General features: G+C 35.7%; 1 protein-coding gene across 14 annotated transcripts in view; it reads right to left on the reverse strand.

Moving 5' to 3' along the window:
- Positions 1 to 15,042, reverse strand: part of PARD3 (par-3 family cell polarity regulator) — a 448,147-nt gene that overhangs the window by 200,854 nt on the left and 232,251 nt on the right. For all 14 annotated transcript variants that reach the window (XM_054058316.1, XM_054058308.1, XM_054058313.1 and 11 more), the window contains 2 exons: positions 6,271 to 6,396; positions 4,527 to 4,909 (listed from right to left, as the gene is read on the reverse strand). In XM_054058316.1, coding sequence (XP_053914291.1) covers positions 4,527 to 4,909; positions 6,271 to 6,396 — 509 coding nt within the window. The remainder of the gene's footprint in view (positions 1 to 4,526; positions 4,910 to 6,270; positions 6,397 to 15,042) is intronic.

A 15,042-nucleotide genomic window follows, 5' to 3' on the forward strand; every position in this document is an offset into this window, starting at 1 on the left:
TAGCTGAGTGATTTGGAACAATAATTTTTTCACCAAGCAAAGCTCAGACCTCTCAAGAAGATCTCTTTGATCCTCCTATTGGACACGTTCTTCCCTTTCTGCTGCAGCCTGCTAATAAATATCAATCAGAAGTGTTTTAAAAAAATGTAAAGATGTAACACAATTTTGTTTACTTTTCTTCAAAGGCTAATAGTGTCCTAAATTATTTGCTTCACTTTTAAACCTCATTTCTCAAGGTCACTTAAGGAATTTAGAAGTCTACATGCTTCATTTCAAAAGTGACAAACACCCCTACTGCATCTGAACAAGAATTCTAAGAGCAGTCTAAGAGAACATATCACTTAAAAAGAAATTTTATATAAAAATTTAAAAGGTCAGTTCAAAGTCTGGCTCAAGAAATTGTGTGGGAAAACAGGAGAGTATGATAAAAAATGCGTGTAAATCTGTACAGTTTCAATACATGATAGAGAATATCTCACAGATAAGTTCAGGGTCCTGTCTTCTGCACTCTGCTGTATAAACCCAAGTAAAACAAGTCATCATCCATATAGGTGCTTTACTCCACAGCAAATATGATGACATTTTAAATTATCATACTCCCAAACTACCCCGGCACCTCCTCCATGTCTTCAATGACTTCTTGCAGAAAGGAACTGGGCTGCAGCAATGATGAGTGCCAGCGTACAACACTGAAGGCCCAGTCACCTGGTGGAACTTGCAGCATTTAAGCTCAGCTCTGTATGCAAGATGGAGCAGAAGGGCCAGCAAGCCAAACAGGAATCCAACAAGAAACTCTGAAGAGCAATGAGTCTCCTAATTCTCCTCATATCAACAATTTAATCATTTTCTCTGTTGCACTGCACAAAGGCACCTCCTTCCTCTCCATCTTCTAGGACACAGCTGCTATGCCCTTCCTGTAACCGACCTGGTCACTCCTACAGCTTTCCTGCTGCAGGGTATCCTGCAGTTGTGTCACTCACTCCTTTCTCTGGAAGCTACGCTATTTTGCAAGAGACAAATATTCTCTGGGCCAAAATGGAAGAGTTGATTGTAATTCTCACGGGCAGTAGATAAGTTGCTCTCTGGAAGAGGGGATACGTGGACAGAAGCCCTGATCCACTGAATACTTCAGACAAGATAAAAGGGAAAATATTTGTTGGAACTAGGACCAACTTAGAAAACAAGAGCTGAGATTTGACATTTTATCTAGTGAATTATATATTTAATTCAGCTAGAGAAATGTGTAGATATAGATGGAAATGATCCAATGCAATGAGTATTACACTTAAGGGTAATCAAATAAAATGAAGCTAATTTAAAGGCTGAATACTTCAGGCCTGTCTTAGTACAGTGGTATCAAAAACAGTACATATGAAATCTGAGGAATACAGTATCCAATTGAAAAGCAGCCTTTCAAAGACGTTGGTGAGCACTAGGATAAATGCTGCGAGTTACTTGGTGCTCAAAGACTAAGCCTTAGAATCACTTGTTGTATAATTGGTTATATTATTTATATTTATAAGTGCCTGACCAAACTTCACTCAATTGCATTGGCTCACATGCTTGCAGTCAAAGGAAAAACACTCTGGAATTGTCCTGGTGTATATTAAGTCAGAATTCGTCCTAACACTCTGGCTATTATGTCAGTGTTATTTCCTCTATATAGCCGCCGTAAAGAACTATTTTTTTTTTATTTATACTTAGCTGCATATCAGCTTACACCAAAAAATATATAAATATAGGCTCACTGTCATGTCTTGTGCTATCTCAATTTGTGTGAGCTATTAAGCTAGACTGTTACACAGCCTTAATGGCATTAGAATATCCGCAATAACCCCTACATCTATATGCTAAAAGTTCAGGCCCTGACCTTTAAGGAAAGATAAATAGATATCCATTTTCATTTAGAAAAGCCAACAAACATTCTGCATTGACTGAAACACATGACTGACCTTCTCTTCTGACTTTATTAAACAGCTAAATCCTATGAAAGTTCAGGTTATTTTAAAATGCCAAAACAGCAATAAATATTAAGAAATCATAATTACAGAAGCACATACTGTACGATTATCTTACCATGTTATTTTACATAATAAAGCTCATGCAATATATAGAAACACAGCTGTAATAAAGAAGGTCTGCCTCTATTGAAAAAGAGTTAATTCTCATATACCACATCATTAAGCAGAATGCACAGGTTAAATCAAAAGTGAATTTCAACATGAAGTCTTACATGCTTGTGTGGCAACCCACAAGGAGTTTTTTAATGTAAGTATTGCAACTGGTGAAATTACTGATGTCTTTTTAGCCACAGTTGTTAAATATCTCTAAAATCTGTATTATTACAACATTCTTCATGAGAAATAATCAAAGACAATCAACCTCCCCACTGCACTCATATTTATAACAAACTACTTGAGGCCACGCTTAAGTGTGTAGCTTCATTTCTTTCTCCACATAAATGTTCTCAGAGTGATCAAATGAAAGCAAAAATGGGAGAACATACCTCTTTCTATAGTGGATATTAACAAATGAAAGACATCAATGATAGAAAGGTGTCCTTCCTTATGCACAGGGGTTTTTTATATATATCCACAAGCATAAAATACAGTTACACTAAACAATTTCTGCCTATAATCTGCCTAAAATCTGCCATTTCTTCCTAAGTACTATTCGCAGATAAGCAAACTGCTAGGAACAGATATCTCCTCTAAACGTCTGAAATACATTCTAGATATGGATTTCAAAGCTTTTACTAGTGTAAGAGCCATCAAACTTCTTCGGTGTGAACTAGATTTTAAATTATCTTATAGATCACTTTCCATTATCAAGTAGCATGCATCTCCTTCATTCCAAAACCTTCTAATATATTGGTGCCAGCAAGGCCAAATCACTTCATAGAAGTGAGGAGCGTATCTATGAAACAGTATCCAGTGCAAGGGGACAAAAATGTAATCTCACATCTCAGTCAAATAATCCATAACACATAAAATTATATTCTCATATCTTATGAGCAGCTATAACACCACAATTATTTTACGCAAAGATATTGTGTTCCCACATTCTATATTCATTTTAAATTATATGAAATGTCTATTTCCACTTCTCAATAAGAATTCTTTTATGTAATATCCAAGTGATATTTCTACAAGCTTCCACAGAGAAAACAACAGGTAAAAACCACTGGAGTGACTGAGAGCATGCTTGTAAGCACAGTGACTCCTTATTCAGCCAATGACAATAAGTTTTTCCAAGTAGGCTGATCTGAGCTGATGGCCTAAAGAATTCCTTGAAGGAGCATCAACAACAGAAGCAAACTGTCAACTCAACCTTATGTCATCCAAGTTTGTAGAGCTTAAAATTCAGCAACCAGAAAGAAGCAATCTGGTGGTTCATGTGAAGTTCACAGAAAGGAAAGTATAATGGTAATGTGACAAGTAGCCCGCTACCTGTGAAACTGTAAAATCTCCACCATTCAATGCATTGTTTTCAATGCCTTTCCATAAAAAGATTAATTAATAAAAATTATTAACACTATGCACATACAATATCCTAAGGGAAAATATTAGAGTTCACAAAGAATACTGTCATATGGGTAAACTTTTTGCTGTGTAATGTAAACCTTTCTCTTGCTGATAGAGATCAAATTGTATCTAACCCTAAACATGCTCATTTTACTACCATAAAGCTTACAACACGTATTATCCTTAAAACAAAAAAATTCCCAAAAGCTAAGAAACACTTGCATCTGAATGTCATCTTTTATACTTCAAACTACCTTAGAAGCAAGCAGAAGGTAACTACACAAACATACCAAATCTTCTCAGTTAACACATTTAACACGTTTAACATCATAAAAATTCTGTGGATGTACCAATGCATCTACACGTGCACATACAACACAGATGTTGAGATAAACACACACTGCTTTCTCTTCTGTCCTTAAATAGTGTCTCACCCCCACTCAAATTACATTAGCATAAGGGCTAAAATAGGAAGTATCACATTACATCTCAACCATTTAAACAAAGACTTTCAAATCCCAGTGGATTAAAGAAAAGCTTTAGGTGGAAATTTGAAAGTCCAATTTACCAACTGGATTCAACACACTCTCAAAATCTAATGTCCAAACCACACTTACTCAATTTGAAAAGTCATGATAACTGTAAATTACAGAATATGGGCCAATTTTGCTTATTTATTTATATTAAACAGTTCACCACACCCTGGGTCTTGGCTATCAGAATTTGAAGCACTTACTGCAATTCTCTATTAGTTGAGAGACAGAAAACAATGTTAAGTACTCCTCAAAATGGCCTTTTGCAAACACACTGCACATACCGAATGCACAGCTGGACTCCTGGGCCTGCTATCAGGGACAACTCAGCCCCTTGGCTTCAAAAATCAACCCATCACGTCCCTCATGATACTGCAAGCTGTCCTGCCCAGTACCATGGCACTGGACACACGTACATGCACTACACATCCATACCTTGTGCTAGATGAGGAGTGCACTAGTGCCTTACCTTTTCTCAGCTGTATACTGAGCCTCTTCCCTATCTTTTTGGTGTTATACCCACTGTTTGCAGTGGAGGTGAGAACTTTCTGAGGTGATGGTACCAGGCCCGAAGGTGGTTTCCCTGATGAATTCACACTATGAGGTAGCTGCGAGTAGGAGTCTGTCTGATCGGACTGGTTACCCGCTCGAGACATTCTTTGTAACGTGTGAAGTCCAGAATTGTTAATACTTTTGCCATCAGCATACTGGGAATCAGGGCTGAACCGGCTGGAATAGTACGTGTTCTTCTCGCTTTGGGACAACTGTTCATACTGCTCTTTATTTGCCGCAGGGACCACGTGGAACCAAATGAATGGCGTACGCATGGCTTGGCGAAACATATGCTGTGCTCTAGGTTTCAGAATGAACAGAATATTAGCAAATGAGGGCTGGCAAACTACAAGACATTATAAGCATAATTACTGATGTTAATTAAACAACACAGGCTGACAGACACATTGCACTCAAGCATAAACTATAAAACTTGAATCTGTTCACTAGCCTGCTTGGTCCGCTTTTTGTCAAGTTTTATTGCCTTAGGGTAACACAATGGTTAAATGTGCTTAACAACTAATGTACCCAATACTGGATTCAGAAAAACAAAAATTTTAACCAATCTTGAATTGCAGACAGTTCTCTAGCAGGACTGCAGTGGCCTTTTGTCTTGAACCTTGATAATTGCTTCTTCAGATGCAGGAATGACAGTGACAACAGAATTATTAGAATGAAAATTACACTTTATACAAAGACGATGTATTTCCATAATTTGTTCAGAGTATATGCAATCTTGCGAAAAGTCTGGTCTACACTTTACTTTTTGTAAGTCAGTAATCTTTCAGAATACATTAAGAAGTAGTAAAAAATTGCTTAATCCTGCACAGATATCAGGCTCCAGGTTGTGATCCTAAGTACACAAAACCAAGAAGTCACTTCCCACACTTAACAAATTTTAATTCAGAATCTCAGAACAAGCTGAGACAAACTGCTCTCTACCATGTTATAAGATCATGTTGCAAAACAGGTTAAAGACATAAAAAACACAGTTCAAATGTGTATTACGTATACGACAGTCAGCCTAAATAACATTTCTTGGCCCTCAACACATTAAGAGTTTTCAGAACAATATTATCATCTTAGAAATCACTTGTTTTATGCATACCTGTTCTCTGCTTTCTCTTTAAATCATCTATGTGTGAACTACAATCTTATTTCACTTTTACAAGTTTTTCTGATTTACCATTTCAGGACACAACCAAGTCTAGGCTTCCAGTGAACAAATATTTACTACCTCTCAGACTTCTCCACAGTTTCTGCATATAACACTTGTAGTTCTCACACATATAAAACCACAAATATTTTAAAAATGGTAAAAATAAAGTCTCCATGCTGTCCACATATTGAACATGATGCATTGCAAGTAGGAATAGCAAAAATTATCTGGGGCTTTCATGATAAACAGCTTATCAAAGGAAAAAAAATCCATAATGTGCAAAAACAATCCAATGAGAAGTGCATATACTCTAAAGAAAATAATAATCCTGAATTTTTTGTAGTTTGGCTAACTAAAACACATTAGTGTCCTTTAGTGTATCTTTTCTTTATTAAAAAAGGTAAGCTCAGACAATTTTTCCTTATATATTTTACTTCCTCAAATTACTGCAAGGCACAGAGTTAAAGACTAAATACTGCAAGATAGCATGTGGTATACTTACTGTTCAAATCTCCTATTCCGAAGGTCTCCATCATTAATCCTGACAATACAATCATTCTCACGAAACAGGTTTTCTTGTTCAGCTTTTCCACCCTTCTCCAATCGCTTTACTAGCAGCCCCAGGGTTCTGGAATATTAAGATTACAGGTTATTACTGTTCTTTCAATCTGCAGCATAGGAAATCCTACCAATCTAATATTTTATTGTAATCACTATAGAAACTAAATTTTAAACCATCTTTACCCTGAAGCAGGATACCGTAGTTCCAAATAATTTATAAACATTACCTGAATTATTACCTCTTATCCATGAAACAAACACAACATTTAAAAGTAAGAACAAACAGGCAGTGTGATGACAGCACATCCAGTCCTGCAAAAGGCTGAGATTTCTGGGCAGTAAAAGACCCAAGAAGCACCGCACATGTGACAGCCAGCATCATTTCTGTTAGTTAACTGAAGTTGAACAGCTTCTACATAAAATTTGGATTTCTGAATTAGCAGAGAATATCACAACCATCACTACTGCTTTTGTGCAAGTTAAACATGGGGTCAACTCACATAATAATCAGCCTATAGTGAACGGATGGATAAAGGATTCAGGAACTTCATGTGAACCAAATATTTTTCTTCTTAAAATCTTAACTTTTTTACTAAGCAGCAAAGTGGAAATTGAAAACTTAAATGCCATTTTTAATTTAGCGTATTACCTTAAATTTACCAGCTCAGTAATGACTGAAGACATTAATGCTTGATAGCCTCTGTGCAATGAATTGGTCATCTCTGTCTAGTGCTCACTCTCAGTGTCATCTTAAGGATGTATTTAGAGGTAAAAGTTAAACAAATATTCAACCTGAAATTACAAAATGGAACTCGAAGAGTAGATTTCTGAGGTACTGGTAGGATAGCATGGAAATTATATTTCTGTAGCTGAACTTTAGATTTGAAGAAGGATTCAATCTTCAGGATTATTCTTGCATTGACCCTGCATTTGATTTCTTTAAAGAAGATCAGCTTTACTTTGAAATCCCACAGGATGTACCAGTGGGTCAAATTCACATCATCCAAGTCAACAGCTCTACTTTTTCAGAAGCCATTTCAAGGCACAGTGTGGAAAACACTTGGTTGTGTGGCAGGAATTGCAAGACTACATACATCTTTTAGCAAGAAACGTTCAGTGATCATAGCACTTCAGTTCACACGTACCTCAAAGTAAATGAGCAGTCGATGCTTAAAAGGACTCCTCATGTGCTCAAAAGTCAAAAATGCACTTCATCAAAAGGGTTAGAAAAGCAAAATTAACTTAACTTCTTTCTTCTACTTTAAATTCATTTACAAATTTATCATAAACACATGCAAATAAGACATTTATTTTACAGAACACCCATACATTTTCTCCTACAAGGCAGATGATGGAGTAAGAGAAACAATCCTAGCAGTTATTTCCATTTTGGAACCACCTAAAAACATTAAGATATGATGTTGAAAGGATCTATACATGTAAACAGACTGTGAGGAGAAAAACAACATAAAGCATTTTGACAACACAAATCGTCAAATGAGGTTTGAGTCAGACATTAACATTTAAGTGATACTGTTCTGTTTCCATCTGATATAGAGTATTTTGCAAATACCTAATGTTCTGCATGTTTGACCTGTCCAGGGCTCCCATCAGAGGCAAACCTTCTCCACCTCATTTGGTTCCCAATGGACCATTTGGGTACAGTCACTGATGCTAACTGTGACTGGGCTTTAGCTCAACTGCTGCAATTAGCAATCTGCCTCTTTCCAATAACACTGGAGAGTACAAGGAACAGTAAGATTCCATAAAGCTAAACTACCATTTCTCTAGGACACACCCATTTGATAGGAATGGTTGGACTCGATGGTCCTGGAGGTCTTTTCCAACCTAGTGATTCTGTGACTTCAGAAAAAAAAAACTTGAAAACCACAATCCATACAAGTATGTACCTAGTCCTGTCCCTCCCCATCTCATGCTGATATTCTTTGGGTTTCGAAAGTTTCACCTTTTGTAGATTCCTTTCAATGACCCAGCATCTCCCACTGAAAATGAAAATTTTAAAAAAGCAAAACCAATTTTTCCATATTTCCCAAAGTGAAAACACTTCTTCCATGGATTTATTTTTTCTGATCACCAAGATGGTGAAATATCTTGTACCATCCAGGTATCTTAGATGGTTTTCTGTTTGCCTTTCGCACAATCTTCTAACACTCTGCATGACAAAAAAAGTCCTACGAGTCCACACTAGACTCACACTGACTTGATGACCACATTGTGCTCCATTTATTGTTCAAAAATACGCTGATAATTATGAAGGCATGTTGTCACGGGAAGTAAACCAAAATAAATCTTAAAAATATTGATTCAATTCAATTTTTCCTTCTGTTCAGTAAAATATGCTCTGAGCACAGCCTCAGATATTTTAAAACTGATAAATAATTATAAGAAATAAAATTTTATATCCTGTTAGCTGTAGAAAGCACGAAAGCTAATGTTATTGACTTTAATGATAAAAAGGAAAAATACTTGTATGCCTTCACTACACTGTTTCTATCAGAATTATAGTTTACATACATATAAAACTGATGGTTACAAACAAGTTTGTGACTTTTTCACTTGTAAGTTGTTGAATTTCTCTGGGGAGACAATGTCTTTGAGCCTCAAAGTGAAGTTATTAAAGAGGATATCTCTAAATAGGGAAAAAATAGCAAGCATATATGAAATTGGCAATGCTACCTTTAAGAGAAAATAACCAATATATTTTAAGAGGAGAAGAATTGTATCTACTCTTCCCTTCTTTCACTTCATGCTTGACAGCACTTTGATGCATGTGTGACGGTCTGCGATGCCCGAAGACAATCCAGAATTTGGATGTGCATGCAATGCTTGCACGAAAGCATACACAATAACTGCTACAACTGCCTTCCCTATAGTTAAATATGAAAAATGTCAGATATTTGATATGTCACATATGTCACGTTTGATATGTTACACATCAAAACATATTCTACACAAAGTACAACACTCCAAGTTAACACTATAATACACTAGACAAAATAATATCATTAGTTTATCCCAATGTCTCCACGTGCTTATACAAAATAATTGCTCTATCGATGGTTTCTGAAGAGCATTTTTGTTGAAACACTGCTTTCTCATTTTAAAGTTACATTATTAACATAAGATGCATCTTCATGCATGGTTCGTCATTCTTAAATTTACTTCACTTAAGCTCTCAAATCTAGTAAAAATTTTACTAATCCTAACCAACAGTAAAATAATGTAAATAAACTACCAATCAAAATTGCAAATAATCTCATTAAACAAAGGCTACAACTTCTATTAATGCAAGATTGCTCATCTCAGACACAACATATGGTGCTCATGAGGATTTTACTTTTTAACAAATGCTAGAGCTAGATTAACCAAGGCGTATAAAGCTAAAATTACTGAGAACAGATTCAAGGGTGGATGAACAGCCTGAGTCAAACTTGAAACATGGGTCCTCACAGTGCCTTTTAATTTATTTATTTATTTATTTAACATAAACACAAGTCAAAAGACCCCTTTAGAGGCAGTTCCAGAAACAATTTCCTGAATACAGTTCTGTACAGCAGAGTAAACTGCCGTAGAACTTGCAGAAAGTTATGGTCTTGAAAATGTTAGCAACAAAAGCCTATCAATTTCCTACAGCATTTCTTCTGTATATTATGGTTAGATGCAAGAATATGACTCTAAAAAAAAGACATTATGGGAATTCATGTTTGTTGTTGCAGTGACTAGAGATAAACAGAGTAGACCTGATATTGCAAATATGCAATAACCTAAAAACTAATTGGATTTTTTTTTTCCCTGCCATATGCCACCACCATTAATCCTGATAAGCAGAGAGGTAGCTCTACTACAATTTCAATATCACATTTCTTAGATTAGGAAAACATACAAATTTTTAAAGCCCGTAAACTAACCTAGTATAAAATACAAAAGTCAGTATAGATATTTGTTTAAACACAACCATGTGGCATATGAATATACAGGTGCATTTGAATTTACTTAATCTTGTCCAGTAAACGTAAGTCACCACATTTGCTAACATAAGTTCTTCCATTACAAAGGTCTTAAACTATAACTTATTAAAGAATGGGATTAAATATTGTGTAAACATCTGCAAAACACTTGAAAGCCTGTAACCCTATAGAATCAATAACTATAAATGGATATTGGGTGCCTGTTCTGTTTTAGCTGACAACATTAGTTTATGTGGAGACAGAAGGGAAACAGTATCAAAGCACAGAACTCTATCTTCCTTGGCTTTTTTAAAAATACATAACTGTGAATGTAAACAGCTTAGATTATATTAGCATTTGCACCACTATATTTCCACAAGGTTCAGTGCTTTAATTATGCTATTAAAATAAACTCAGCTACATGTGTTAACATTTCAGTTCTCAATAGAAATGACAACCAATGACAAAACTAGAAATAAGCACCAAATGTTTTATTGACGTCTAAATTGCCCAAGTCAGTCCGGGTAGTTCTTTGAAACTGTGAACTTCTCACATGCCACCCAGCTGTATGGGAATGATGATAATTTGTCTTAATAAAAATTGACAGTGTAAATACTATGAAAGTAATAAAAATATTACACTGAGCACCTAGAATATGATTCAGCCACCGCCATCCATCGTACAGACATACTGAAGTTATTTACCTATTACCTGCGAGCTAACTGTAATATAACCAAATCAGACAGAACAGAAAATAACCAATTTAGATGTTTACGTAAAGTCACTGACATGAAAAGGCAAGAACTAGATTAAGGAGCAAAAATTAGGATTGATTGAAAAGCAGGAGCGTAGCAGTTTCACATGATGAAAGATCTCTGAGAAGTTCTATAGGAACATAAACATGATACAAATTTCCTGAGATTTTGAGGTCAGAGGAGAAAAATCAGCTTGTTTCTTCAAGTTAAATTATCGCTGCTGATCAATGCTAAATTGGACATTGCACATCGCTAATTGCACACTGAAGGACCTTCCCACCACACTGACGTCACTGCACTGCTGCGGGGGCATTAAAATAACTCTATCAGCTCTCACGCCTGAAGTCAGGAACCAATTTCCAACTTTTGGTAACTACTCAGCCTTTTAGCTTGAATATTACTTCAAATTAAGTTTACATAACTTTCTAATGGCTGATATCAGGCAAAGTCTTGAATTCAGTACATTCACACCACAAGGAATCTTCTCCTAATGCATATGTTTTTGAAAAACATGGCTACTTTTGAGACTTAAAAGGTTGGAAACGCAGAAGAATAAATGAAGATGCAGTTAACACATACCTCCGACATGATCAAACAGAATACAATTGTTAGACAGGCACCTTGAAGGTGGTATTAAAGACTCTCAGTACAATGGCCATTAGATATTACTTTAGTTTTCTTTGTATCTTGAGCAAAAAAACCTTTTACGGTGAATTATGAAGCAATTTATAAACTCTAGAAAATGAAGGGCACTGGCTTTTAAAAGCCAAAAAAAAAACCCTTATAATTTTTTTTCTAGTACAGGGATTGTGTATACTTCAAGACCTACCTTCATCTGAGGATTTTCATATTTTTAATGAAATGTTAGATTTGTAATTTAAACAAAAAAAAAAAAGCAATAGCATTCAGCCTGTTATTTTTCACGTTCTTATGAGATTTCCTTAATATTTTTAAGACATTTAGGATATATAACATAAAAACACAGATTAAATCTTTTTAGCTGCCAGGTTTTAGCTGTACAGATTATCACGGATTTTGTGGCATGCTTCAACAGAAAGTACAGCTGGCAGAGCCCTACATACTTACTGCTCTGCATCAAAGAAACGTGTCTGATACTTATTAACGGATGTTTTTTATGGTGTTTTCACATGAATATCCAAATCCTTTTCTGTTCTGTTTTACTAAGCAGACTTCACAGTAGTCTTGGGACTATGAGACTATAACTTCTACATGATTATTCACAGGGATTTCTGATGTTATCTCATCTATTCCTTGTGTCAACTGAATCTCTTTCCAAAGATAGACATGGCAGGATTTTGGACAAGCAGGAAGGGTACAGCGCCTGAGAAGATTTCAAAGACTCTTAAAAGTAGAAGAGTCCATTTAACAATAAATTATGCTATAATTACTGCTAAGTTTGCACAGGAGAACTCGGTGCAACCCAATATATGCATCAACATAACATCCCCCATCAGCCATGACTGATCAAATGCTATTCTTAAGTGCTTGATCTTCTTTCAGAGCACCTAATTAAGAAGGAAGAATTGGTGTCAATTTTGCACAGGTTTAAAATTTTCTTTCCTTTTATGCTTTGCTGCCACTCATTTCCTCTTTGCTCTACTCTTCATCTAAACACTTTCTGATCTCTCTTTCCTTCTGCTTTCATTTTCATGCCTCCTATTCTGCTTAGCACTGCATCTCTGCCACTGCAAAACAGATTTTCCAAACAAAACTATTATCCTGAAAAAGCTGACAACCAAAAGGTGATGAATATGTACACGTCTCCATCTTTGATAAGGTGAGGAAACTCACATCCAAAGCATATACTCAAAAAGGCCAATAAAGGACTCATAAAATTCTAGAAGAAAGACCAGAAGGGTAGTAAGGAAGCATATCCGTAGAAGAAAGTTTGACCATGTCTCTGCAAATTAATAATACATATCCCAGAGAATTACAGAGATTTTTTTTTTCATTAACAAAAAGTCTGTTTTACAAGGAACAGAAATAATTACTGGCATCTATATAAGTGACATAGAGATCTTTACAGATTTTGTTCAAGATCAAAAGTTAATATTGAAGAAAGATTGTTATTCCAAACATAAACCCTCAAAAGACCATGAAAAAGTCAAATATTTCCACAATATAAATACACCATGTACTTATGGCATATAATTCTTAGAGGTTTGAGGTGTTCGCTTTGTGGGAGGAGGGATTTTTTTGGTCAGAGAAGCCCCCAGCTTACTGCATAGGGGAGAAAAGGGAGAACTATATTAGCATGTTTTCACATGTTTTCACTTTTTAAAATTATTTCTTTAATAGCCACGGCCTATTAAGTAACATTTTCAAAAGCAAAAGCAAGGAACTGGAAGAAAAATAATTGAAAACACAGCATTACTGGAATTGAACACCAAGCAAATATTAATATAAAACAATGGTGGGCCAATGGACTAAGTTATACAATGCATCAGATATTCTTTTTTGGACATGCTTCAAAGTCGTCACTGAGTCCTGTGTTTAGTTTTGTATATTTAGGTTTCTGCTGAGCACAACCCTGCTCAAACAGGTTAGCTCACCATAGCTAGGAGCAGTGTGCTTTGCAGCCAGAGGAGGAACAAAGAACCATGTGCTAAAGTGAGAAAAAAGTAAGCAGAAGAGGATCCCCGCCAAGCATCTGCTCTCCCTCTGAATCTCACGCAAGTAGAACCAAGTGTCTCTTTTCTGCTCAAAAGAGCTGGAGGATGAAGAGAGAAGAGGAAAAAAAAAAAAACATTAAAAACTCCCACCAAGTGCTCCAAAACTGAAGATGGGTGCATTTTTTAACCTGCCCATGCAGCAGGCAGCTGGAGAAGATGTCTTTGTCCTCACTGAAAGCATGGAGAGATGTGGGCCCAGCTGACAGTTAAGCAGCAGTACAGAAGGAGTGATTACCATCAACAGTGAACAATGAATTCTGCTTTTCTTCCACTACAACATAGCAAGCATGGGAGAAATGTTTTGGAAATATCCAAGGTCCTCTCCAACTGACTACTCCTCCAACTTTTAATACATGGACTCAAGTATCTTTCCCCACTGAGAGATTATTTGGGAGAGCGTGGCGGGGGGAATCAAAAAAACTCAGACAGCAATTGCATGTACTACCCACTTCTTAATGAGAGGAATTCTAATATTAGGAAGAAAAGCAGATAAGTTTCAATATACAAATTATTTCCCTTGTAACAGAATTTTATTTTTAAGTATGCCCTGTATCTAAAACTCTATATTTAAAATTGTTTTTTCTATAATAAAATTTTATCATACAATCCCAAACTCAGGACAAAAAAAAGAGTTTAAAGACCTTTATAGCTGTTGACAAAGCTAGCGCCTTAGAAGAAGTGAGATATTTTATTTCTGTGTTTATGGCTTTTCCGTCTTACGTGCTTCCATCACGTATAAAGAGTTTAAGCTTTGCTTCAGACTTGACAACCACATTAACATCCTGGAAGTGAATTTTATTTAAGTAAAAATTCTTACTCAAAATGTCAAACTATGTATTTCTAACATGAGTTTTATTAAACAAATGCTTAGTAGGCAGACAACATTCTTAAACTGGTCTTTTCCTTGGCCTTCACTCTGTCTAAATCCCAGATAACTGTGTGAACATTTCAACCATTTCCAGCTTCACGGGATTTACTTCTAAGCTTATGTTTGAAGTACCGTTCACCCATGCCCTTTCCATCCCCGCACTGAATTTACTAAATTTCAGATTATGAAGAGAAGGATTTGCCACTTTATGGAAGTTCATTCCTAAGACTTGTAGTCCTCAGAAAAAGTAGCCTTAAATTAAAATAAATTACATTTTCTCATAACACGTCAGTATGGCTATGAAAGCATTGGGTTTAAAGTAACAATTGCAAATAATGCTCTTATCTTGTGTTTAAAATCCTGTGAAGGTATCTGGTAGAGAAGGAAAAATACACATTTATGATTTCTGAAAAGAGGATATTAATATTA

Source organism: Cuculus canorus, chromosome 2 (genome assembly GCF_017976375.1).
Source record: "Cuculus canorus isolate bCucCan1 chromosome 2, bCucCan1.pri, whole genome shotgun sequence".
Classification (NCBI taxonomy): domain Eukaryota; kingdom Metazoa; phylum Chordata; class Aves; order Cuculiformes; family Cuculidae; genus Cuculus; species Cuculus canorus.